This window comes from Hermetia illucens, chromosome 5 (assembly GCF_905115235.1).
Source record: "Hermetia illucens chromosome 5, iHerIll2.2.curated.20191125, whole genome shotgun sequence".
NCBI classification, from domain to species: domain Eukaryota; kingdom Metazoa; phylum Arthropoda; class Insecta; order Diptera; family Stratiomyidae; genus Hermetia; species Hermetia illucens.
The window spans coordinates 32,211,221-32,238,275 of NC_051853.1; the positions used below are offsets into that span (position 1 = coordinate 32,211,221).

The 27,055-nt window shown below is 42.3% G+C and overlaps 2 protein-coding genes across 2 annotated transcripts; both read left to right on the top strand.

The window, feature by feature from the left end:
* Positions 1–524: 524 nt before the first annotated feature.
* Positions 525–10,219, top strand: LOC119657408 (ubiquitin carboxyl-terminal hydrolase 30 homolog). Its single transcript, XM_038064301.1, has 6 exons — positions 525–814; positions 905–1,635; positions 1,692–1,781; positions 1,886–2,209; positions 2,275–2,474; positions 8,733–10,219. Exons 1-6 carry the CDS (start codon positions 733–735, stop codon positions 8,845–8,847), a joined length of 1,542 nt encoding a protein of 513 aa, XP_037920229.1. The 5' UTR covers positions 525–732; the 3' UTR covers positions 8,848–10,219.
* A 4,750-nt stretch (positions 10,220–14,969) lies between these two features.
* On the top strand, positions 14,970–20,800 carry LOC119657293 (triadin-like). Its single transcript, XM_038064139.1, has 5 exons — positions 14,970–15,166; positions 15,239–15,482; positions 18,690–19,601; positions 19,663–20,110; positions 20,503–20,800. Exons 1-5 carry the CDS (start codon positions 15,122–15,124, stop codon positions 20,645–20,647), a joined length of 1,794 nt encoding a protein of 597 aa, XP_037920067.1. The 5' UTR covers positions 14,970–15,121; the 3' UTR covers positions 20,648–20,800.
* Positions 20,801–27,055: the final 6,255 nt, after the last annotated feature.

Genomic DNA, 27,055 nt, shown 5'->3' on the forward strand with positions numbered 1-27,055 from the left:
GATTCCGTGGAGGCTGGCAGTGCGCGAGCGAAGTGTGGTGAATGGGTTCGCGCAGTTTTCGGGCAGTGGTCATGTTCGTGCCCAATCAGTTGGGGTTTTGATAACAAGCGAACCAATCAGATTTCAGGAATTCTGACAGGTTTCATGGAGTTTGCGCTCATCGTCTTTGCTGTGATTGTGAATAATTCGAATTGAAATTTAGATAAGAACTAATCCATTTTTCCTGATATAAGATGGATTGAAACTGTAGATAAACATCTATTCCAATTTCGGAGAAAAACTCCGACCGTTACTATTCGATAAGCAATAATCAACCATTTTATGCGAACCTTCGGTGTCTGAATTGACCAGAATTTAACAGTTCACGTCTTCTTTTCCACCAGAATGAATAATGCCGATCAACGAAATCATTAAAGAGAGTTTTCATACACAAATATCAACTTCCTCCCAATCATTCCACTAAAACAAAATCAGCTGACGAATGTACAGTTCACATTCTCGCGCAACTGATAACATTTTGCAGTTCTGCACACACTGAAATCTGCACAAGATTCTGACAATTGGTGTAGTGAAAAGTTTTCACTCGCAATTTTCCTGTCATCCGTTGGATTTTACCGTGTAGACGCCGTTTTGATACGCATTTGATATTGCCGTGGCCCGAACATGGGCTAGATCGGCCTCAGTAGAAATTCTAAAGATTCGAGAGAGCAAATCAACTGAATTACGCGCACGATGGAGGGTGACAAATTTCTTATGGCCGCTGGAGTAACGGCGGCCGTGGTGGTTGGGGCATTTGTTTTTTGGGGTCCCTCGGGTGAGTGACAGTTTATTTTTAGCTTTCCATTGCGACGCTTACATAATTTCTGGAGCGACGGCTTATGGCGACTCATTGTTTGTTTGGCAGGTTCGCGATTGAGACAGCGGCGAGGCCAGATCGCAGGCTTGCACAACTTCGGACGGACTTGCTTCCTGAATACTCTGCTGCAGGCATTGGCTGCGTGCCCGCAGTTCATCGCGTGGCTGCAGGTGCACTGCAACTCGTCAGACAAGAAAAGCCTAATGACGGCCCTACTCAATACCCTGGAGGTGATAAATGGGACTCATCCCACTCTGCGGGGCGATCCGTATTCGCCCGGTGCAGTAATCCGCGCTTTGAACAGTCTGGGGTGGATTATTCCGCCGGACGAACACGACGCCCACGAACTGATGCACGTCTTGCTCTCGACGCTTGAAGAGGAGGCATCTCGTCCACGAAAAATAGGATCCTTATCGGACGCGCTGGGCGGCGATGCGAGCTTCAACAGGATGCCTCCAGCTCGACCTTCCAGCGCGATGTTGTCCGATTTCTGTAATCCCGATTACGACGAATCGACAAACTTATTGCGGCAAGTGCGTTCGGAGGCACACACACCGGACTCTCCTCATTCAATGTGCGGCGACAGGGATGGCGATGTTGATCTTGATGAGCATTCCCTGAATGATAGTGACCCCAACATGTCTCCAAATCTCAGCATAACAACGCGGGCAAGCAGACCACGGACAATGCAACCACCGATTGGGGACGGACTACATAAACGCAACTCGGAATCGTGCAGATCTTTGGAGAGGCTTAGCAGAGGACCGGGGATGGTTTCGGTACGGTGCTCAATCTTAATAACCTTTTCCGTTAATTAGTGTTTCTTGGCTTGTAGATCTGGTCGGAAAAGGCCCACATTCAAGTACCACACCCGTTCCAGGGGGCGCTTGGCAGTCAGATGGTTTGCTGCTCCTGTGCCCATAAAGTAAGTGTCTCCTCTCCTTATCTCTCCACGCTTTGCCTTGCTAGATCACAAAACCCCTTCTAACTAAAAGTTTATATAAATTCTTTCTCGTCCTCTACTTCCAGTCAACAGTTCGATATGACAAATTCGATAGTATCACCCTCAATTTGCCCGAGGAACGGCGGACGGGCTTAAGTTTGGGCCAAATGCTCAGTGAATACATTGCTTCGGAGAACTTGTCGGACGTGAAGTGTGACGCTTGCGACGAATATACCACGCACACCAAATCCATAACATTTGCGAAATTGCCGGCTTGTCTGTGCATTCACATTGCTCGCACCACGTGGCTTTCAACGGGTCAGGCCTGCAAGCGACCCGACTACGTGCATTTCCCAGAGAGCTTGTCAATGGCACCATATAGTTTTATCCAACCGCATTTGAGCAGTCAGGTGAGAAGCAAAGCAGGTTTCCGGATGAGTGGATGGACTTAAATTGATTTTTCTCCTCTCCATAGGCTAGCACACCTTGGGGCTCTACCGTTTCACTTTTGTCAGCCAGTTTGCCGACCAACGGAGAAGCCTTTGGGCCCTACAATTTCGGTGCAATGTTTCCAAAGAATTTATATCGGCTGCTAGCCGTTGTTGTACATTCCGGCGAAGCGAACAGTGGACATTTTGTTACTTATAGACGTGGTGCTCTTCGCAATTCACACAGGTGAGTGGTTGATGTAATAATTTTGCTTAAAATGAGGTGAAAAAGCAAATCCCTTTGTATGCAATATTTAATTATACCAGGGAGAAGGTGTGGAGGAGGTGCAGAAGCAATTACTTTCCCGTATGTCCTGAAGTAATGCAGCGTCTGACGATTTGCCTCAGGCCATGAATTAAATCACCAGTCGCTTTTTTAAATAAGGGTGGGTTCGCCCAAAAGGGGAAACGGTTGCTCCCCTATAGTCCAATCTCACATTATCCACTTGATGAGGATGTGGACTCAGGACCCAACAATTCTAAAGTTATCCCGATTGAATTGTAAACTTTGAGGTCTTTTTCTTGCGGTCTCTGCATTTATGTCTCTTTGCAAAGGTTTACTTCAAGGTATCGACAGATCCAACTCTCTCCTATATTAATTTTAGTCTATCTCCTATAAGAGTGCTTCTCCATTTGATTAAAGATGATAATTGTAAAAATATCCTCGACTCCTTGATGTTGGTAGAACTCCTTGAATTCATTGATGAATTAATTTGAACTGGGTTCCGTTGATGAGGGCTTCTGCTATTCCATAGCGTAGGTACCAACACTTTTGGTAGAACTTCAACAATAGCCAGACAGAAGATTGTGCATGAAATCATCTTCCGGTAACAGAATAGTTCTTTCTTCTTTCTTTAGCCTTTGTTCCGTTCACATGCGTATTAAGTATTAAGTATTAATTTTTTTTTAGATACACTCCTCCGGCGCTATATAACTTTTGTTTTTTATGCCACACTCAAATTTCATGTCAATCGGTCTTGACTGATAGAGTTTTTAGGACACATGATTTTCCCTAAGGGAATTCTACCGGATCCAGACAAGGTTCAGGCCAATACAGGCTTCCCACAACATAAAACGGTCAAGCATCTGCGAAGGTTTTTGGATATGTTAAACTTCTACCGTCGTTTCCTGCCCAAAGCTGCACAACAGCGATCCTCAATGCCTACTTGTCTTGTCGTCCCAAGACCAAAGACTCATGCGTGATTGCGTGGTCTACAGTGGCCGTCCAGGCTTTTGAACTAGCCAAACGACAGCTGGCGGACGCTACTCTCCTGGCATTCCCTCAAGCAACCGTATTCGTCGATGCTCCAGAAATCGCAGTAGGTGTTGCCCTTCCCCAAAAGATGAAATCTGGCAGCCGGTGAATTTCTTTATCAAGAAATTGAATATAGCACCTACGATCGTGAACTATTAGCCACGTACATGGCAATAAAGTACTTCTGATAGTCCCTAGAAGGCAGGCCGTTCACAGTGTTCACGGATCACACGCCTCTTACCTTCGCTTTTAAACAGAAGCCCGACAAAGCGTCTCCTCGCCAACTCCAGCACTTGAACCTTATAAGCCAATTTCCTTCGGACATCCAACACGTGTCCGGCAAGGATAATATATTTGCAGACGGTTTGTCACGCGTTAAAATCCCTGCCATGGTCGATTTTTCGGAAATCGCTGAGGCACAAAAGGATAATGCAGTGCTTCAGAGCCTCAGGGACAACTCTAAATACAAATTTCGAGTGTTTCTCTCTTTTCGGCTCAACCTCTGAAATACTCTGCGAGACTTCTGAACAAGGACCTAGGCCATATATTCCGGCCGCTTTTTGCAATTAAGTATTTCATGCAGTACACGATTTTGCGCACTCAGACATTTGGACAACGTATCGGCTTGTCACTAACAAATATTTCTGGTCCTCAATGAATAAGGGTGTTAATTCCTTGGACAGTCAGTGAATCGCGTGCCAGAAGTGTAAAGTCACCACGCACGTACAGAAACAAGTAGGCTCATTCCCTCGGTCTAAAAAACGTTTGTCTCGATCCACATTGTTGGCCCCTTGCGAGATTCGTATAGCTCCAAGTACTGCCTCACAATCATCGATAGATTCACACAGCGATCTGAAGCAATTGCCGACATTTCCGAACAATCGTGCGTCGAGGTCCTTTGTCGGGAATGGATCCCACGCTTTGGAGTCCCGGCCGAAGTCATTATTGACCAGAGAATACAGGTCGAGTCTACCCTGTTTTCGGAGTTGAGCAAACTCCTGGGCTTCAAACCACCTGTAATCTAATGGAATGCTGGCAAATGACACTGAAGATCGGTATAATGGCACACGATGACTCTTCGTGGTCGCAAGTCCTGCCTTTCGTTTTATTTAGCCTACGTACAGCCCATCGTGAAAAGTTTGCCGCCAGCTCCGTCAAGCTAGTATAGGCCGGTTTTTTTTTGGTTTTTAATATTTCCTGAAGTTGGAGAAAAAACTTCTCTTGCCTCAGGTATCTACGAAACGCGATATCACTACAACTGAATGTTGAGAAGGTCTTGATCGTCGCCACTATGAACTAATTTTATATAGGGAGTCCAACTTTTAATATTTTAAGTATACATTTGAAATGAATTGTTATCTATCCTTCAAGTGATTTCAGACTGTTTGGCTATGATTTTTGGTTGTTTTACGAAGGAAATTTGGGAATGTGCACATGTTTTTTGTACGATATCATCATCAACGACGCAACAATTGCTTGCCTTAGTAAGGAACTCCAGACACCCCGGTTTTGAGCCGAGATCCACCAATTTGATGTCCCTAAAAGCTGTCTGGCGTCCATCTCAGGCGAGGATCTACTTCGTCTTTTTTCTCCTACCATAGATATTCTCCTTATAGACTTTCCGGGCTGGATCATCCTCATCCAGACGGTTTAGGCTACCCGCCCGCCGCAGCCTATTGAGCCGGGTTTTATCTACAATCAGACGGTCGTGGTATTGCTCATAGATTTCGTCGTTATCTAGGCTACGGAATCATCCATCTTCATGTAGGGGGCAAAAATTCTTCAGAGGATTCTTCTCGCTAAGAACCCAAGTCTCCGAGGAATGCATGAGGACTGGCAAGATCATTGTCTTGTTCAGTAAGAGCTTTGCTCCTATGGTGAGACATTTTCAAGTGAAAGTGTTTGTAAACTGAAATAGGCTCTGTTGGCTGCCAACAACCCTGTGCGGATTTTATCAGCACAGTTGTTATCGGTTGTGATTTTCGACCATAGATAGGAGAAATTTTCAACAGTCTCAAAGTTGTCGTTTCCTTTCTTTATTGTTTTCGTTTGACCAGTGCGATTCGACGTTGTTCGTTCTTTGGTTTTTGGAACTGACGTTGCCATCATGTACTTCGTCTTGCCTTCATTAATATGCAGCCCAAAATCTCGCGCCGCCTGCTCGATCTGTATGAAGGCCGACTGTACATCCCGGGTTGTTCTTCCCATGATGTCAATATCGTCAGTGTAGGCCAATAGTTGGGTGGACTTGAAGAGGATGGTGCCTCTCGCAATTACAACGGCATCGCGCATCACTCCAGGGCCAGGTTAGAGCTTTCCCTTGCGTTAGACCGTTATTGATGTTGTGTGGTCTCAAGAGTGATCCTGCTATTGTATCTAACCTCGCATATGGGTCAGGGTCAGCTTAGTCAGTCTTGTCAATTTCGTCGGGATACCGAATTCTCTCATGGCCGCGTACAGTTTTACTCTGGCTATGCTGTCATAGGCCGCCTTGAAGTCGATGAAAAGATAGTGCAATTAATGGTCATATTCCAGTATCTGTTGCTAATTTGCCTGGAGTGAAGCCTGTTTGGTATAGGCCAATGATGTTTTGGTGTGTAAGGCTATCTGGCCTAGGAAGATAGCGGGGAATATCTTATAAAGATACTCAGCAACTTACACCTCTATAATTGTTGCACTGCGTGATATCCCCCTTTTTATGTATGGGACAGATACTACCTAGTTGCCAGTCATCAGGCATTGGTTCGCTGTCCCCCACCTTAAGCATCAGTTGATTAATAGACGAGCAGTAGCTGTCTCCAAACAATTTTTTTTTGTTTTTAACGTATATATATATTTCGGAAGCGACATACCTTCAGTACAGAGCTACTGCAGACAATTGCGATTTCAAGATTCCTTTATACTTATTCACAATTACCTTTATTTTTAAATTTTATTTTAATTTTAAACTTTTAAACCAATTATCTTCTAATTCCCGCGGCGAGTTTTATTAGTTTCGAGGGGCAGTTACCCGTAACCGTGTTTAATAACCGGGTCGCGTTTTCTCTCAAAATTTCTAAGCTTTCCCAAGGGTCCAAGGTTGTCGTTCGATTTGCATGACGCAAAAGCTCCAGATTTTCACGTTGAATAGTAAGACCTTCTTCGACTATGTGCGCTGCAACTGATGATCTTATGCACGACTTTTCTTTCCGCACACTACTTACCGCTTCCTTGATGTGTTCGTTCAATCTAGTCGTCATCAAGCGTTTAGTTTGTCCTATGTATGCTTTATTGGAATCGCTGCACGTTATTCGGTAGATACCTTTTCCATTCGCTGCCAAAGGGCCCTTGACGCGTCCCAGTGAATTCCGCAAGGACGATCGGCTTGAACCTACAACTTCCAATTGAAATTTTTTTATCCAATTCTTTATGTTGTTGAATAGGTAAGAATACGGGATACTTATCCACCTCGTGGTGGCTTCCTTATGCTACGAAAATAGTGTTGTATAAGCATGCATATTGTGTTGCTTGATTTTCCTTACGATCAGCTTCTCAATAGTCTGAGGATGGTACCCATTCTTAATAGCGGTGTCAATAATGTGTGGCCGCTCCTTATTGAAGCCGTATTCCGAGAGGGATATGTGATCAGTCGGTGAATTGGGAAAATGTGTAGTGTGAAGTTGCTGGTATTGTTGCGTTGCTTTGCTGTTGGTTTACGGTATATTTATAACTCAAGCTTCCCGCTAGAATTAACGATATTCTAATCTTGTTTATCGAGGATATGACTTTGTCGATATCGTCTCTTCTAACAATCGCAAATGCGTTGTCTACATACCTAAACCATAATAATAATAATCGTTGGCGCAACAATCCATATTGGATCAGGGCCTTGAAGTGTGTTAGGCATTATTCCCCTCGACTCAATCTCTTCTTCGATTAATGGCATGAACCTTTCAGCGATTAAAGGCAAGAGGGGGTTCCCAAACGCTACCCCCGAAGTGGTTTTCTAGAATCTATTCCGAAACGTGAAATAGTTTTCGTTCATGCATAGCCTGGCAAGGTAATACCTTTACGTCGAACGATACCATCACCTCGTCCTCACCCATCTTCTCAAACGTTGCAGCTTCGGTATTAGTTCATGAGAGTTAGCCACTGAATACTTACTGCTCGTCGCCCCTAGGGCCTGGCACTCATTTATCAACCACTTGGTGATGTTGTATGTCGGTGAGTTCAAATCGGCAATGATTCCTCGCATCTCGTGTCTCTCCTTATGGATTTTCGGTTGACATCCGATTCTTGGGAGCGCAGGATTTGGCATTCGGAGTCGCCCAATGTTCGGCAATACCGGACTAGCTTCCTCTCAGCGCTCGTTCAACCCTTTTGATGGATTCGGGGAGCAGATTATTTCGAAATTCGAAGAAGTTTCCACTCTCCAGTTTCCGAACAAAAGCCTGGTGATACTTAGCTTTGTCCATAAAGACGACGTTGTTCCCCTTGTCCATTTTAAGAAAATATAGCGATTTATCACGAAGCTCCCGTATTGTTTTTCAAATCGTGTTTACAAATTTTTGGCGGCGCGTTATTGCTTACACCCAAACGAATTTCAATCTTGGTGTCGTTATATAAGAATTTTATATCTGCCTCAATGTTAACCTAGGTTTCGTCGACAATCTAAATTGGTGGTACCGCGAACGCAAGACCGAAGTTGTTAAACAACAACTTCGTTTCGTTATCGGTCAGTTCAATAGTCGTTTTGTTAATTAAATAATTATCAATATTCACGACGTTATTATTATTTACTTGCGGACTCGATCCGTTTTTTACGTCGGACAATTTTTTATTTAGAATGCGGTGTCTTTACGTGCTGTAAAAGGTGATTTTAACGGAGAATATCGTATTAAATCGTTTATTATTGCAAAAGAAAGACGACTAACGGCTTCGTGCAGGACAGAGGCAACTTATCAGATGCTGCCACACCCCTGCCCTGAGAGCAGCGTGACCGAAATTGACAAATGTTTGGAATATGAAGGATCCAATAATAAACAAGGAGGAGACTACCAGCTTTTGCTGCCTCCCTTCGAAGATAATATATAATTGTAATTTATTGCTTATTGTCCTTATGAAATACATAAATACAAAAAACTTGAACACATTATATATTATTCTATTGAGTCATTACATTATCCTACGACAACATTAATTTCTTTCCAGATGGTATTATACATCCGACACAGTAGTTAAGGAGGTTTCAATCGACGAAGTTCTAAGTGTCCCCGCCTACATGCTATTCTACGATCGCGGTCCGCAAAAGATGAGTGCCAGATAAACGCCAATAGCTCCGCAATCCTTCGCTACGACGAGTATATTTTGTTATTGAATTCCTAACATATGTTATTCACATGTATGTACTGTTTTCATTAGCAAATCGAATCTGTATTCTATCAGCATTGTTTCCAAGTACACTCTTAACTTTTCTATCTGGTTGTTGTTCCACTATTCAGAGCTCAACTAAACGTATTTTTTCTACAAACTTGAATTTTTACGCAACTGTTTCTTGAAGTTTTAACGATACCAAAAAATCCTAATATTACGGTAAAGAGGAAGGTTATCTGTAAGAAATCATTTTCAATTTATGAATAGGAAATAGGAAAGAGGGTCCGTAGCACTAGAGAGTCGTATTAGAATAAGCCGTGAATGAAATTTGCAAATTGAAACAAATGGTGACTACATAATGATCTCTTTTTATCCATTCGATGGGTTCATTGTTTGTTGACATAATATTAGAAGAGATACTAATTAGCATTTCAAAATTTTACTTCCGTAGGCATTAGCGTTAACATGAATCTAAACAATAACAACATAAACATTATCTGCGTAGTTGAACTGCCAATAATAGTAACCAGATTTATACTTTGGAAGTTCATTTTAAAATGAAAATAAACGATTGTCACAAAGTTTTACTGAAAATCCGAGTGTGCAGAGCAACAAAACATGAACAAATATTTGAAACCATAAATTAAGATTATTAACTTTGTATGGAAAACTCAACATAAATTCTCGATAGCAAACGAAACCACAATTCCAAGCTAATATTTATTGATTGAAATGTAGACTCAATGCAAATAAACTAATGAGATTACAGATTTGTATTTTGTTTTGTAGTCATCAGCTTTAGTAAATGACTTGTTTTAGTGATTGTGTGTACATATTTTATTGTATCAGAATTATTGCATTTAAGGTGATCATTTCCTGATAGTTTTCTTTAAATTATGCTTATCGGTAAAACTCATTGCATTTTTCGCTTTCTTGTTCATTTTTGTCTTGTTATCTAGTCTTGGTGCGTAAGTTTGTAAGATTTTGTTGATGATTTTGACGATATTACGAAATATTTGATACAGCAGACATATTAGTGTTGAAAATATTTAATTACCATAAGATCATTATAGACTCGAGCATATTCATATAAATTTCGATAGTTAATAATCACAGAAGGGATGAAATCTAATGAACTTTTTTGTAGATTTCAATACCCAATTATGACATATTCAATATGGTCTATATTTTTCGAAGACAATGGAAACAGGTGGATTAATGTATTTGCTATAATGCTAGAAGTAGTTTAAAATAATATCCAGAATGGTCAACAAAGCTGTGTCATTTAATTGTATAGAATAAATATTACATTGAGTTGAAACAAGCTGTCTGTGTTTTTATTTGATCTTATCGCTTGCTGTAATAAATTCTGTTTAAAAAGAAGGGAATACAGAGTAGGCAGTAGGTTGCATCATTTATCCTTATATAGAACTTAATTGTGCAGGGGAGGAATGTCACCTCACCGTATTTTCTTAAAACTCTCTTTCTAAATCCAATGCAAAGTAATATTCTCTGAAATCAATATGCGGTCCAATCTTTTTCCGCCTTAAGAGGAATGTGCACGTTGGCAGCCTACAGTTTGTTTTTCTTTTCAATGGTTTGTAAACGCGAAGCTTCGTACTCCTGTGTATAGAACACTTAATTTCCGAACTAAATTCGACTCCTAATATCGTTAGATTCGCTAAAATTTCTCCTCACTTGAGTACCCTAGTAAATAAAGCTGTCTACATTTTCTATATTGTATACCATTATATTCGCAGATTGGCGTCATTTTTCTTGTGTGATTCAACTGAAAATACTTCTTCTCCAGTCTCTTGTACAATCATCAATCATCCATTTCCCGGCTACTACTAACGTCCCTCGCAGATCTATCGAAGAGCTTACAACCACCTGCAAGCTCTTTCGTGATGCGTTTCCGTAGTCAATCAAGTCTTGTGATGTCCTTTTGGGAGGTGGTCGACTCCACTCGCGCCGAAGATAAAGGCACTTTTGATAGCAGCGCAGCGCTCATCAATATTCTTAACAGGTTCCTCAGGGCTTGTGTCTTTCGTATAGTAAGACAGTTTTTCCACGGCGGCCGCATTACGGAGACGGCCTGTGTTGAATATTGGGGGGATACACACAGACAGTACGGACTATCAGATGATTGTAATTTGCTACTATGCACCATTTTGCCTTTTTCCTACTCAGCTTTCTTCAACATCGCCATTGCCCTCCTTTCGATTTCCCACCTCCCATCCCCAAAATGAAACTGACAACTCTACGATGTCCATTTATCGTAAAGGCGGATGGAATTGGCGACTTTATTGTTGAACTCAGGCTTATGACCCGGGCAGAGACTAGACTTATTAACGTTTTTGTCGATTTCATTATTCGGAAGCTAAAAACGATATCGCTAAATCAATTAAAAAAATAATATTATTTTGTGGATACCATTAAGTTTTACAATTAGTTAATTTATTCTTGGAGCGAGATAGAATGTTTGAAAGTTACTCCATGTAAACCGACGATTGGAGCACCAGGGGTAGGCAGTTATATTTGATTTGATCTTCCTTTCGTAGTACTTTTCACCTTTTGTTATTTATTTACAAAAATTTTTGATTATTTCTCTCTTTCTTATTAATTTTTTTTCCAGTTACCACAATCTCAACAGATTTTACCTAATATTTATGAAGCAATTAGGCTCAAACAATCCTACCTATGTCGTTAAAGAACATGTAAGAACTCTTGTAGTAGTGGCCGTTAGTAGGCTAGTGGGGAAAATGTGTTGAGAACTCCCCGCAACATTGAACACGTTTGCAGAATGTTTGTTTTCCTTCTCCTCCAATCTTTCGCTTCTTTCCGTCTCGAACTCCGCTCGTTCCGCTTGCAAACGATGCCCTCAGTAACTAATACGCCGTACGGGTGCCGCCGTTTTGGCGTTGGAGCCCGGCAGCATGGTTCCTCCAACTCGAGGCTCAATTCACTTAGGCCAACGTCAAAGCGGATGCCGTTCGTTTTAATTACACGCTGGTCAGACTGGACGAGGAGGCAGTCGAGCTTGTCTCCGACGTCTTCGAGGGCTGCTCTTATAGCCAATGAAAGGAACAGCTTGTAAAACGCCTGTCAGATACTGACAAAGCTAATGTTAGGTGACCGTGCGCCAAGCCAACTGCTGAGTGGAATGAAGCAGTTGGGTGATCACAAAGTCTTCATCGAGCCCCCGTCGGTGTTCCCTCGCTCCACCAAGTGTTTCCACACAATCCACCTTGACATCATTTGCCCTTTGCGAGACTCGCGCGTTTCAGGTATGGCCTCACAATCATCGATAGGTTCACGCGATGGCCTGAGGCAATACCTCTGAAAGATATTACTGCACAATCCTGTGCAGAGGCCCTCTGTCGAGGATGGATTCAATGCTTTGGCGTGCCGGGAATTATAATCACCGACTAGGCAATGCAGTTTAAGTCCTCTTATTTTTCAGAGGTGGGCAAACGTCTCGGCTTTTAAAGTCACCGGACAACCGCTTGTCACTCACCGTCCAATGGGATTCTCGAAAGGTGGCCCAAGACGACCCTTCTTGGTCGCAGGTCCGGCTACTCGTTCTTCTTGGCCTCCGAACAGCCAACTGCGAAAAATTTGCTACAAGTTCCGCGGAGATAGTACAGCATGGCTCCCCAGAGACCCTGTTTTCGACATTAGGTCGGGATTCACCGCTACCGATCTGTTGCTTCTGCTCAAGGACGCAATGCCAAAGCTGAAGCCGTCACCACCCACACACCACCACACACCACGCGAAACCCGTGGCTGACGTGTCCAGGGATCTCGAATCCTGTACGCATGTCCTAATTAAAACGGACACTCCTCAGAAGCTGTTCCAGCCACCTTATGAGGGCCCTTTCGAGGCCTTCGAGCAAGGCCGACATTATTATAGCCTCACCGTGGGGGGCACGATCAAACAGGTCCCCTTGGCTCGACTAAAGCCCTTTGTCCAGAAAGAAAACGCGACCAGGGCGAGAAGCACGCAACGTGTCCGTTTTGACTTGCGGAAGGCGGCCTGAAAGACCGTGCGTCTGGTTCCTTGCTGAAATCCCCCTTTGGTTTCAGCTGGAAATGGAGTATTGTGGCGGAGCGAACAACTTGCGTGTCGCATGCACGTAAGTGCGAATCGCGTTAGCTATGACGTCGAAAAACAAAAAATATCAGTTGAAATTCGAGACGGCACCAGGAAGAAAGAAGTCACTCCTCACTAATAAATTTTAAAATATCAATTATACCTACTCTAATATAAGTAATAAATATAAATTATATTACAATAAATAAGTAATTTTAATTACCATAATATGGGAATTACAACCATCCTCTCGAGACATCAAATTTCTCTAATTTCCCGAACCAGTGGCTCATAGTTCGCCTTCTTCTCCACTCTGCTTTCAATGTTGCTATTATGGGGGATGGCAACATCAATAAGATGTGCAGAGGCACCCGTCTTGTCGTTAACGAACAGTGCGTCAGGCTGGGTTGTGCATATATATGGTGATCAGTTAAAACTTACTGGCCCCGAAACATGCCGTAAGCAGAACTATTGAGTACTGCCTACGGTTGTTCATATCGGATAGTGTCCCGTGAGCGCACAGCATTACCCCTATCCGTGTATTGCACCGCCACCGTAACAGTGCAGCTTTAAATTAGATAGTCCAACAACTTTAATCCCCAAACCATACATTCTGCACATGTCGTCCTCCATCTACTCTTTCATTACGTGTTTTGTATAAATCCCTCCGTCTCAGCACTTTCCCAAAATATAGCCACCTGTTCAACAAATGGCTGCAAGAGGCAATTCACAGACTCCTCCTCATGCAAGGTACTCGCCTGGTCCTTGCTGTAAAAATAAGCGCACAGGAAATCGACTTGGTGGTGATATCGTGTCGCAATGTCAACCACGCCCCTGCCTCCAATGTCACGAGACAGCTTTATCCACTCCACGGCGAAATTTGGGTGATGCATTCGGATTTTGGTCATAGTAGCCCATATTCGCCGCTGAACGTTTTCCAGATCGGTCTTCATACATACACGGCAATATTCTGAGTACATATGCCAGTGAAGGGATAGTGAATACATTCAATGTGCTTATTTTATTCTTCCCCGAGAGATTCGATTTCAGCCCCAGCTTCACACACCGCAAAGCATCCTTTAAATCATCAACTCCAGCATGTGTTTCTTGCAAAATTCGTTGGTGTTTGTAGAAGTCTGTTTCACTCATAGCTTGGATGTGGAGATCACGAATGCCCATATATGGGTCGCGATGGTCTTTGGCGATGGCTTCGATTCGACATTTGTCTAGACAAATTCCTGAACATCACGACTAGACATGTCAACTATGTGCAGCAGAATTCATCGGTACCACCATACAACTTGATGTCATCTAAGTACATTAAGCACTTCAGCTCCCAATTATCTCGTCGATCACATTTAACTGCATAACCATGCCCTCTAGCATCATTCATCGGCCATGAAAGAGGGTGAAAGGACCCAAAGAATCTTCCTGGAAGATGCCTCTCGTATGCAGATGGGCTTTGAGACATTGGTACCCTCAGATGAACGCATTGACATAGTACTTTGCCACCCTTCCATGACAATCTCCCAAAACACTGTCAGTTTCGTATCAATGTGATACAGACGTAGGTGCGCAGGGCGCTATCAAAATCCTTGGCGTAATTGATATATCATACAGATGTTTTGGCCTCTAGTTACCTGTTCTACAGCAGTTAAAAATGAGTTGCTCTTTGCAACTTCTTCATCCAAATCAACAGTCCTTCTACTTCTCAGACAGAATGTTATTGGTCTCGAAGTGGGCATTGAACCTCCTTCTAATAATGGTCGTTATGAATTTATAAAGGATAAGCGATATTCCCTAATACTTGCAACAATCTTTTAAATGAGATAGATTACAAACATTCTCGTCGGTTTTGCCAGTATTGCATTTTAGGATAATATTACACATATATAATATGATTTAAACAAAGTAACACTTCCAAATGAAAAACATAACAAGCCATTGCTTCTAATTGTCATATTTGGATTTTAATTCGGCTAGCGAAGTCGCTTTTTAGGAAATTCAAATTTTGTCAAATGCAAATTTAAGCAAAGATTTGTACGTTCTTTCGTTTTAAATCTTATATTTACCAAGGTATTTTGAGCGAAAATTAAAGGAAGAAATATCAAATTAGTCCGTTGTACATTGAACAATGCCAGTAATTAATTCGGATGATTGTTTGTGCAGTTTTGATGATGTGAGTCCCTACATGTTCACAGTTCCAACCAGTTAGCCAAAAAAAGAATCTGAACATATGGTATTATTTCAGATATGCCGGGGTTACACTCCTAGGAGTTTTGATCAAAGTGTACCCAGTCAGGCGAAGGACGCTGCGGAGAATATTTTGAATTCTCAATGCAATTGTTGCAAGTGCATCAGATGTCCAATATCTGTTATTAAACGTTTATGTCAGCTTGCGATGAGGGAAGAACAGCATGTTCCTCCTAAAGAGAGATACTCCGTATTTGAAGGTGGTCGAAGCCTGAGTTTTGACAGGAGAGCACGATCCCATGGTTTGTATTAAATTTATTTCTTTGAAGCCGGGGGTTCAACTTTTTGATTCGCCGTCAACCCTGTAGTTTGAATTTGCTATGCTGATAGCCTACCCCTCAATCCAACGACGTTATTTGGTCTCCCGGGCCCCTATGATCCTAACAGCTTCGGATTAGCTAATTCCAAGTGCAGAACCTGGTCCTGCAAATGATGACTGGGGTTTTTCTTGTTGGTGCATCCACTTTTTTATTTCCGTCAATAACTTTTCGCCCCACTATCCACTTCAATTCACCAAAGCATATACAGGAGAAGCAGCTTTAGTGGCAAAGGGGCATGGAATTTCATTGTGCACCTTCCAGGTAGGGACGAGTTAGGTGAGTGGCCCGAGATCCATGTAGTTAATATATTGGGGTGTCGGTGGGTCGATGTCGCCTAGATGGCTTTCTTGTGTGTGTTTCCTCATCTTATCCCAGCAGGGAACGGATGAATCCGAATGATTAGTCTTGTATGCATCTAATTATTTGCTCCTCCCTTCGTAGGAGACCAAATGTGGATTTATTGCCGTAGATGATGCGCGTATTTGCTTCCACCAGGCTGCTCATAGAGGAATTTTGAAGCATCATTCGTCCAGTGATTCCATTAAGTTCCATTACCATTAATCCGATTAATCTGAAATTAATTTTTAAGCAAGCTCTGCCTTTGGTTCCCACTAGAATGTGTGAAGCCATAAACAGCTGTGCAATATCTATTGTTATGACAGATGCTGCCACGTGCTCGGAGCCATATACTAGCAACCACGTGGCCACCAACGCCCAACGGCACTAACATCAGCTTCGGAATTTTACTGGCGGAACTCTTGCCGCGTTCAAAGATTTGTCTCCATAAATTTTCAAAGAATGTGCTGGGATTTGAATCTCCTATTTGTAATCTATAGATTTTAGGACGTCTATATTTCATCCAAAAATTCTCTCTAATGGCCACGTTTATAGCATATATTTCTGCTCCAAATATAGAAATTTGTTAGCCCAGGGTTCTCCACAGCGTAATTTTGATTAACATCATGTCTATATTTGCAAAACTTTTACAACATTGAATCGTTCGTGGCTATTATTCAAAGTAATTAGAACTGGATTTCGGCCAACGATTCGACTCAGTTTTATACGGGATAACCTGGGAGGTACTAAGAAAGATCTGCGGACGTAGTGGCCAGGAGTGGAATTAACTTCCAACAAAGCAATCGTTCGACAGTTGGACTGTTGGCAAAACTGGGCTTGGCGAACGAAAAGACGGAGGTTGGTAACTACGAAGTCTTTTCAAAATCAAGTTTCAAGTTAAGTTTCAAGGATACTTTGGACTTCACGGGAAACAGCAGTAAAGAACAGTTCATCTCTAGCAAAGTCAATGTTTAATATCGAATGACCGTGGCTTATCGCAGAGAGGGCGAAATCCATTCAATACTGAACTATAGTACACTACACTGTGTGTGGAATGCAGTTTATGTTATCGCGAAAATAATTCCCTTGGATCTTCTCGCTAATGGGGTGCACTATCGCTATTAGGGAAATAGGGCGGCTCCATCGGACTGTGGACTTTTGAAACGCGACTAGGGTGAAGGCGTGGGACTCATACATGAAACTATGACCTAAAAGAAGAGTATTCCGAATTGAATTACCACCTGACAAAGACCTTTACGGAACATAGGAAGGAAGTATTATGCATCTTTTCGATTTTAGGAGTCTGCCACTTTTTCAAATGTGCCACTACACTCAAGAACCCGGAATATATTATGTTCTAACGTTCGACTTTCGTGGTTGAAAGAACGAGGTTGAACGACGTCCTCAACACAGTTATCAGACCCCATAATCTCACGGAGGAAATGGTGAGACCGTAACCCATTGGAGCATGGCGAACATAACAATAACCGTGATACAAGAGAAGCTGCAAGGGCTCGATCGACCCTGGAAAACGCAACGGAATCGTGATCTGATCATGCTGGTGTAGATCAGAATGAAACAACACTTGACGATAGTCCTGGTCCACTGGAATATGGGCGGAAAATAGAGGGTCGTTTTAGTGGGTAAGAATCCCACATACCTGCTGAAAACTGGTGTAGCAGCGTCTTCTGCCTAAATCCATAATAAAGTAGTGTAATTCCAAATAGTAATAGCAAGTGCCGGCTGATGTTATAGAGCCAAAGAAGGTATTATCAAAAAATCGAGAACCCCTGCTATGTTCACTACAGCTACGATAGCCGTCTTTTTTTGTTATCAAACATTATTTCAATGGCCGTAGTAGCTGATGCACAACTGTTTTACAAATTTTTCCCATTTGATAGGTTCACTTTTGGGGATAAAGCTGGTAGGATATCAGCATCTTCTTTATTTGTTCTGCAACCAATTTTGGCCAAGATTTGAAGGAAGGAAGGAAGTCAAAATGATTGTACTAAAGACTTTCGCATATGTTTGGCCTTGCCCTAATTTTGTTGGAAGCGCCACTCTATCCGGGCTCTACGCGTTGGCATGTAACCAAGTGTATCACTTTTAAGAGACGAAGACGCTCAGTTATATTTTGCCAATTATAAAAAAGGGGCGTTAATACATGCAAACCGCTTCGATCACGTTGCTCATAGGGCAAAAGTGAGGTAACGCCTGATGAGTTGCTCTACCCTGGATAAAACCATAAACCGACTTCGTCCATTAGAAAGAGGAGTCTGTGGACCACAAAAATGGCAGCAAGTAGCTCTCTATTTGGTCCGGTTCGACATCATGTGGATATGGGTTTAGGATCTCCTCCCCTTTAATTCCTAAACAAAAAAAGTTCGACTGGTTCTATATTTTTTTCTACAACTCTAAGCTGAATGTCGCCAATTGGTTTCTTTTTAAATCCTGGGAACTGGGCCTCTACGCCTCAAGCGTTTCTTTCCAGTTCTTGCTTAGGAACCGTTGTTTGCTTAGTTCTAACCGGATCGACTTCTGTAGGCACATTCCCTCTCTAAAATGTGTCCATTTCCCTAGAGGATCTTTTTTGGGAATCCCTTTTTACACCAGACTTAGTGGAACTGAAAGAAGATTGAAATTCCAAAAGGACGAGGTGTAGACACTACAATTTGCATGTAGGCAAACTTTCATATTGAACGCGTTCATAATAGCCAATTGTTAGGTGCCCAATAAACCTTCAACATAATATTCACGGGGTTTCACAATGATATTTTCCTTACCTTTTCCCAGGACGTGGTGATTTCATCTACAGAAGACAGACTGATTATTCTTCAGATGAATTATTAAAGTCTAGAGGATGCAGTAGTTCATTTAAAGAAAAATCAAGGCCCAAAAAATCTATTGACCCAGACTCACGTGACTCTCGAAAGTTCGACAGAAGCTCCACCAAACTGAGGAGTCGAAACGTGAGAGAAAAAACTTCTTCCTATGACACCAATGATCAAGACCCTCAGCTTAGAAGAAAAAGAAGACAGAGGCTGGCAAGAAAGTCGTCCTTTTCCTCAGTAACATCAATTGATAAATCTCTAGGAAGGTCTAGGAAGGGAAGAGGTCGAAAACAACTAGTGAAAACTGAATCGGAAGCAGAAGTCAAGGGAGGGAAGCCTAGGAAAAGCAAAACTAATTCACAAGGTAAAGGAAAGGCACTAAAAAATAAAAGTAAAAAACAAAGCCAAGAAACCACAGATGATGATTCCGCTCAAACAAACAAAATACGCAAGCAAAGAAAGGGCGATACTCTCGAGAGTGGAGAAGTCAGGGATGTTGATTCCATTCAAGGTGAAGGAAAGAAGAGAAAAGGTAAGGCGACGCAAAAGAACAGGGATGAAAAAAGTCCGAATACAACTGAAAAGGATACAGATATTGGTGATATGTTGTCGAAAGGCAAAGGGAAAAAAGGAAAGGCAGGAAAACAAGACCCTGAAGATGTCACAAAAAAAGGAGTCACGACAGACACAGATGCCTCGATGCTTTCCGTTAAGCGAAATAAGAAGACTCCAAGAGCAAAAGCAGAAGATGTTGAGTCAAAAACAGATCGTCCGATGGATTCAAAGAGCAGAAAAGGAAAAGTAAAACCGGCGAAAGGAGAGGATGTGAGTGAATTCCACTCACAAACTGCTTTCCTGGATGCGAAGGGAGAGGGTAAAGTGAAACGCTTTACTTAGATAGTTCTTGGGTACATCTCAATCTTATTTCTTTACAGGAAAAGGGGCAGCCAGTCTTCGGAAAAAATCAAGAGATAAGGTTGCCGATTCCGAGCTGAAAAGCAAGCAAACCAAAAAATCGGCGAAGAATAAACTTAAAGGTGCGCCTTCTAGGAGAGTTGATGAATTGAGCTTAGCAAAGAAGCGAGAAAAAAAGATGGAAATATTAATTAAAATGTCTCCCAGTCATCTAAAGTCTTCGAGAAGCGCATTGACCATTGGGACGACAAAAACCACAGGTAGGAAACAGCGTGCGCCTCTAACTTCCAGGAGATCTGCTAGAGCAACTGATTCCAAAATTCGGACTAATCGAGCGTCAAGTGGAACTTATCCGCGTTACAAAGGGAGCATGAAGTTCTTGAATGCTCCGAGCCGTTTTGATAATATCGCTATTAGCGATTTGATGAGAGTACGTTTGGAAACGGGTGATTTGCAACGTTTAATTGTGTAAGTATTTTTTTTATGAGTTTGAGTCGTTTATGAAGTTGAGGCTCCTCCCCTATATGACCTTTTCCGACGTCAGTCGTGTTATGGGGATGGTGTCTTTGTCACATCTAGTTGTTGTAGAGTTTCTATCGCTTTTTAGCGAGAAATTTCGAAGATAGGATATTCATTCACTTATTAAAGAGAAGACCAGCATTACTAGCTGTTTTTTAGATTCAGGATTTATTCAGGATTGAATCTAAAACACAGCCGCTGGTGATGGCTTCCTCTTTAATGAGAGCGGGTCTGCCCTGATCTTCGAAATTTCTCGCAAGGGTCGACTTTTATTTAGATAAAATCCTTTTTATTTTTGGTTAAATAAAAGCCAACAGATGTTCATTTTCTTTCATTTACAGGTATTGTAAGAAACCAGAAAACAAGTGTTTGCCTGAATGTCGTGACCTAAACCCATGTTGTCCATGCGACCCATGTCCTTCTCGTGCTCCACCCGATTGCTTTTATGATGCACCGATGAATCCATTGTCCTATTGCTATATGTAGAGACAATTGGAGCTACACCTTACTAAAAGGGAGTTGAAATGCATATAAATATAAGTTTATTGATTTGGAGAATTATGATTTCGATATGTTTGTTAAATTTATTGCATTTGTCAATTTGAGTAAATTTTTAAATAAAAATTATTTACTCTTAAGGATTTTGAAACATATTTGTTATCGTTTCTAAATTGATGAGTAGTCCCAATGCAGTAATGCGGCAATTCACTATCTGGAGTTTCATACCTCTTCAAGGATAATATGTTCATATAATTAGTATAATAATAATAATAATCACCAGGCATAATGCTGTATGTAAGGTTATCCATCAAAACCTTGCATATAAGCATGGGCTGATCACGGGAACATGTCCGGTTTACCGATATGAGCCGCAAGCAGTACTTGATAGTTCTGCTTACAGCATGTATTGGGACCGGCAAGTTCTGACTGATCGCCATACCGCACACAACAAGCCTGACGTACTGCTAGTTGACAAGACGGGTCGCTCCGCGTATATTATTGATGTTGCTATCCCCCATAATAGCAACATTGAACGGAAATACGTGGAGAAGAAGGTGAACTATGAGCCATTGGCTCGTGAAATCAAAGAAATTTGGCGTCTCGAGCGGGTGGTCGTAGTTCCCATAATATTGTCAGCTACAGGTATTGTACCTAAATCCCTGACGGCTTCCCTTGATGTCCTGGGACTTTCGCACAGTCTGGTTCAAACCATGCAGAAGTACACCATTCTGCATACGTGCTCGATGTTGCGGGGGGTACTCGACGGATTCTCCCACTGACCTACCACCGGCCACCACCACCAGTGCCCCTTTAGTTTTTAAGTAGGTAGGATCGTCCGAGCCTAAATGCTTGGCACTTAGTGCTAGTATTAGGTAAAATCCGGCATCTGCCGAGATTGTGATAACTCGGAAATAATCATTGGCGCAACATTACAATTGTGTTATATGTTAGAGCACTTCATTCAAAGCCGTAATGGAGCACTACAGTACACTGTAGGAGACAATGTGCATTGCGCTCGCCCTTGATAAATACCCTGATTTGTTTCAGGTACCCATTCACAGCTGAGTCGATTGGTATTCGATATCTAAGCAAGAGCGCAAATACCTCTTCCCTAGCGGTCTAACCACTTGAACCATCCGGACACATCATGGAGTGTCCTATATGATGGTACGCTGTGATAAAATTTGGGAAATGCATCCTGGTTTACCACTTTAATCTTTGCTTCCAAATCCTGCTCTCGTCTCCTTGTGGTAATCGTTGCGCAATGCATCTACAGCCAAAGGGGGAAAAGGGATTAGTGAGTTCTCTGCGCTGGAAAAAAAGGCCCTGTGTCACCTTTGACTATAGGTATAAAAGGTTAGGGGAGGGTCACCCTGAAAATAGACCTAAGCAACACTGCACATGATACTGGAATACGATTTGGACTGCTAACTTTGGGCTGATCGTCCTACTAAAGCCCTATCAGGCCTCAAAGAATGCTCAATGTATCGCCATTATTAAGTTGGTGATATAGACTAAACTGCATCATACCTGATTAGCCCTGATCTGCTCTGCGCGCAACATAAACTAAGGGATCATGTAGTGACTACACATCCAAACCTTGATAACGACGTTAAGTGAGAACCGGACTAACAAGGATACAAGTAACATAAATAATGCCGGACGTAACAATAATGGCGAACTAAAATCGAAAGAATCCCGTCGAGAAGGGTTTAAAAATCCCAAGACTACCGGGTATGAGCTCACGATGGGGGTATTCAGTAAGATCTTGAATACTATAAAATCATCATGAAGTTAATACAGATCAATATAAATCATTACGAGGCGGTTGAGGACCTTCCTACACTAACTGTAGGAGTAGGAAGAGGAGGTTGTTCTAATCACGGGACCATTCAAAACTCCCGTCCCTGTAATTGGGAGATTCCTTATTATATCGCCCAATATATTTTCTGTTTATGATAAGGAAAATCCTCAAGAGAATAATTGCGAACAGATTACTGTAAATATAATAGTTGAAGGTGAAAGACCCTTACCTGATATGCAGTTTGGATTTAAAAAAGGCAGCAGCGAATGAAGCAATCTTGAACATTCAATTCAACAACAGAGGGGGGGGGTATATCCCCTGTTTCGACTCCTCATAGGAGCAGGAGTACGTGATAGCAACGACGCGGGGATGGCGTAAGGCTCAAAGTTGTAACATAGGACGAAATTCCTACGAGGCTGGTTGGTCATATTTAGTTACTGAAGATCCGCATGGATAAGGACAAGCTCGTCCAATCCTTACATCTTCAAAATTCAGGATCCCCATTGAGAAAGCGTGAGCTTGAGTAAGAGAATGCTGTGTATATCGTGAGACAATCGAGGATCGACACATTACGAGATGCTATCGGACGAAAAGGTAAATTCAGAGAGGACTGCGAGAAGGTGGTTAATTTAAATACAACTCTCTAAGAAAAGAGGTCGTCCATGTTCAATAGAAGGACACCATATTATTTCATGATAATGCCAGACCACGTGCTGGTTTAAGGACTCGTCGCAAATTGGCTGGTTTTCTTGCGAGAGGAAGACATTGACGCTGCATTAATAACGCTCCAAACTAAATATTACAATTTATTCCACAGCACAAGAGACACTGATCTAGATAGAATCAGTACATGTATCCTCCCCAAGAAGAGCCAGCATGCATTTCTGTGTCCGGACTTCTCAAGTTCCACCGACTTAACTATGGTCAAACTGGAACAAGAGGAGCGGAGAACGTGTATATCTTCGTCTAGATAACTCAACCCCACCAAAAGAAGTACAATATTTGACAACTATAATCGCAGCAAAGAAGGCCATCCTGTTGCGAGGCTGCGACGCCAATGCAAAGCATACGCTTTGGGGCAGCTCGGAAATTAACGAAAAAGGTGAATCCCTCTGTAACTTTATTAATGCAAGAGAAGCAGTATACAAAAGTTCCAATTATCTAGCTTGAAGAAAGTTGACGGGGAAGTCCTTAATATCAACCTACTAACCGACAACGAGACTTTTAGTGCGGAGGGCTGGCGAGTATCTGACCATAAATCGTTCTCAAATCACTGTTGGTACTTTTCAGTCTAAATCTTGCCGAAGGCACTCCCAGAGACCCCAGGATGATCGGCTGCAAAAACTTTGGTCAAGGTTTCAAGAATAGATTCTCCGATGCGTGAATTGATACAACGAACGAATTGGAGTCAAATATCGGGATACAAGAAAAGGCATTCGAAACTGAGGTAATTAGCATGGTCACTACTTTACAACCAATAGCTGTCTTCATGGATATAGAGGGAACGTTTAACAGCGTTAGTACCAAAGCCCTCAAGGGAGGATTGGAAATTGGTTGATAGTGGTGCATGAAATTCTACTCATATTGGACAGGAGCAAGATAAGGGCGGTGATGTATGCTGACGGCTTGGTGATATTGACAAGAGCATGGTCCTCGACTAAATAAACAAAGATTATTTGAAATAATAAAAATATAATTTGCAAGACCAATATATCAGCATTAGCGAATAAGAAAAAAACACAGTTTTTATTATTTCAAATAATTTAATCGTTGGGAATACCGCGTAATTACACTCAGATAAACAAAGATTGGTTGGTTGGTTTAAAGTATCTGGGTGTGATCCTAGATCTTAAGTGAAATTGGAGACAGCATAGAACTGATGGTTCAGACAGACTATATAGCCTTCTACGTCTGGATGAAGACCTTTGCGAGGAAATTTTGTCTTCGACCGAGGATGGTTCTGTGGATGTACACTGCCGTGGTTCGTTTAATACTGATGGACGGTTTTATCCTGTGGTGGAAGACGCTGAGCAAGAAATACAATAAAATTAAGCTTAATAGGATTCAAAAAACCCCGTGTGCAGGTGTTAATGTCTGGAAGTTAGACATTAGACACTCTAGACATTTCCAACGGACTACACCTCACGCAAGCCGAGCTTCAGGAGAATCTTTGCTGGGGGCTTTGCATGATCTAAGCCCCACACTTAACATAACCATTCTGATCCACAGTCGAGCAGCCATTAACACATCCTCTGCTAGGGCAGTGCAGGCACGCACTAAATAGTCTGGGCTCCCCGCTCAAAGTCACCTTCCGGTGATTTCCAAATCATTGGGAATGGTTTGCGTGCTTCTGGCGAGTGTCAGAGATGGAAATTATTAGCACTGCTTAACAGTCACAGTAGTGACATGTGTGGTTCAATATGTAGGCGTCGATCTTCTGGCCGCGATTTGTGCACTTCAGCACTCACAGTATTTCAAAGATCCACTTCCGTGGCTTATAAAAAAAAACAACAAGCACCATAAACCGCTGTGTTGATTCGTGGCAATGTGGTTAAACTCACCCTACGACTTCCCGAGAAGCTTGCACTTTTTGTTCACTGTAGCTCTAAAGCAACCCAATCGTCAACCGTTGATTCTGGGTTTTATAATGTGCCACTTTCCTGCGATTGAAACCGTCAGCCAACATACAATTTTTCTTCAGTGTGTGACCTGTCTATTGCCATTTCCATCTTCTCATCGATACCCTCTATTGCCTCAGACCGATAAGCTTTCTCAAAATTGCTGAAACGCGGGTAAAGGCAGAATCTAAACATCACGCACAATAATCCCAATGGTGTTAATGTGGTTGGTATAGGGGGATTCGGAGCAGAAGACAACTTGCTCTCTGTTAACCAAGCTTTCGATGTGTTCTTTAATGCGTTCTAGGATTATTTTAGATATTTTTTTCACGATAGCAGAAAGTTTTGGTTTTACGGCTTCTTGTAGTTTTATTGAAAAAACAATAACTCCTTTATTACAATGATTATATATATACGTTTTGAGTATATGAATAAAAAGAGCAGATCGTATTTTCAAGTAGGAACTACTTTAACATATGTATTGCAAAGATCGATATTTCGGGGGCCAGTTACTCCCTTCCTCAGTGCGTTCAATCTGTTTGTAAGCACTGAGAAAGAAAGCAGCTGGTTCCCGAAATATCTTGGGGTTTAGTCCAGGGCAGATGCAACTCATCAGGTGTCACTTTTTAACCACTTCGGCCACGGCCATGAAAGAATTCGGTATCCCGATGAAATTGATAAGACTGAATAGGCTGATCCTGACCAATGTGTGAAGCCAGATAAAAGCAGCAGGATCACTCTCGAGACCATTCAACATCAACAACGGTCTATGACAAGGGGATGCCCTATCATGCGTCCTCTTTAACCTAGCGCTGGAGAAAGTGGTTCGCGAAGCAGATGTCAATGTAAGGTACAGCATCATCTTCAAGTCCACCCAACTACTTGCCTACACTCACGATATTAACATTAATGGAAGAAGAATACAATTTATCTTCATCCAGATCGAGCAGGCGGTGCCAGATCTCGATTAATGAAGGCAAGACGAAGTATATGGTGGCAACGTCATCAACGAGATAGAGGTCCGAGCCTATATTGCCCCAATCAAAAAACAAAAAAATACCCCTCCAATTGTCACATTCAAGCTGAGCGACCTTTTTGGTAATGTTAATGATCATCACCCTACAGATAATGTAGGGAGGCTGTCAAGACTAGCCAGGTCTTTATTCCATTTGAGCACATGGTTTGGCTTCTGTTTGGAGGAAACGCCCGGATCAAAATACCACAGTAGCTCCTCATATCACCCGCAAGAGATGGAACTTCACACCAAATGTTATGATTTAGAATCGTGGTGAAGGGCTCCTTTTTGCTTTCCTCTCCAAGGGACCCTGCGTTTCTTGTACTTTGTTGTGGTAAGGGAGCTGCAGCTTAGTTATCCCCAGTGGCAGCGATCAACAGAGCTTTCAGCTCCTTAGGTTCATCAATCCGGTCTTCATCTCATCATCTCATCATCTTCACCTAGATGAGAAGCCTACCACTAGCGTGCCTCACAGGATCATTGAAAGGATTACTACCACCTGTACTCTCTTTCATCAGTATACGGTGTCGAAATCGTTGCATTTTGACGCAGTTTCTGCTTTCCTCTCCAAGGGACCCTGCGTTTCTTGTACTTTGTTGTGGTAAGGGAGCTGCAGCTTAGTTATCCCCAGTGGCAGCGATCAACAGAGCTTTCAGCTCCTTAGGTTCATCAATCCGGTCTTGTGACATCCTTTTGGAACATAGCCGACAGCTTCTCCTCCGCCAGAAGTGGGACCTTGGCTGGTGACTCAGCACTCGTCAGTATTCTAGGGCGGATTGTTTAGTAATTGTGTCGTTTGTGCAACAACTTTACCGGCGCATTTCGAGGGCCGACGTTTTGTTATTCTGCGAGCAGACGCATATGAGCAAAGGTTGATGGTCACTTTCGAAGCCGATATTGTTACCTCTTTTGTCTGGGGACCGCGGCATGATCCATCTGATTGTGCGTCCCTTTCC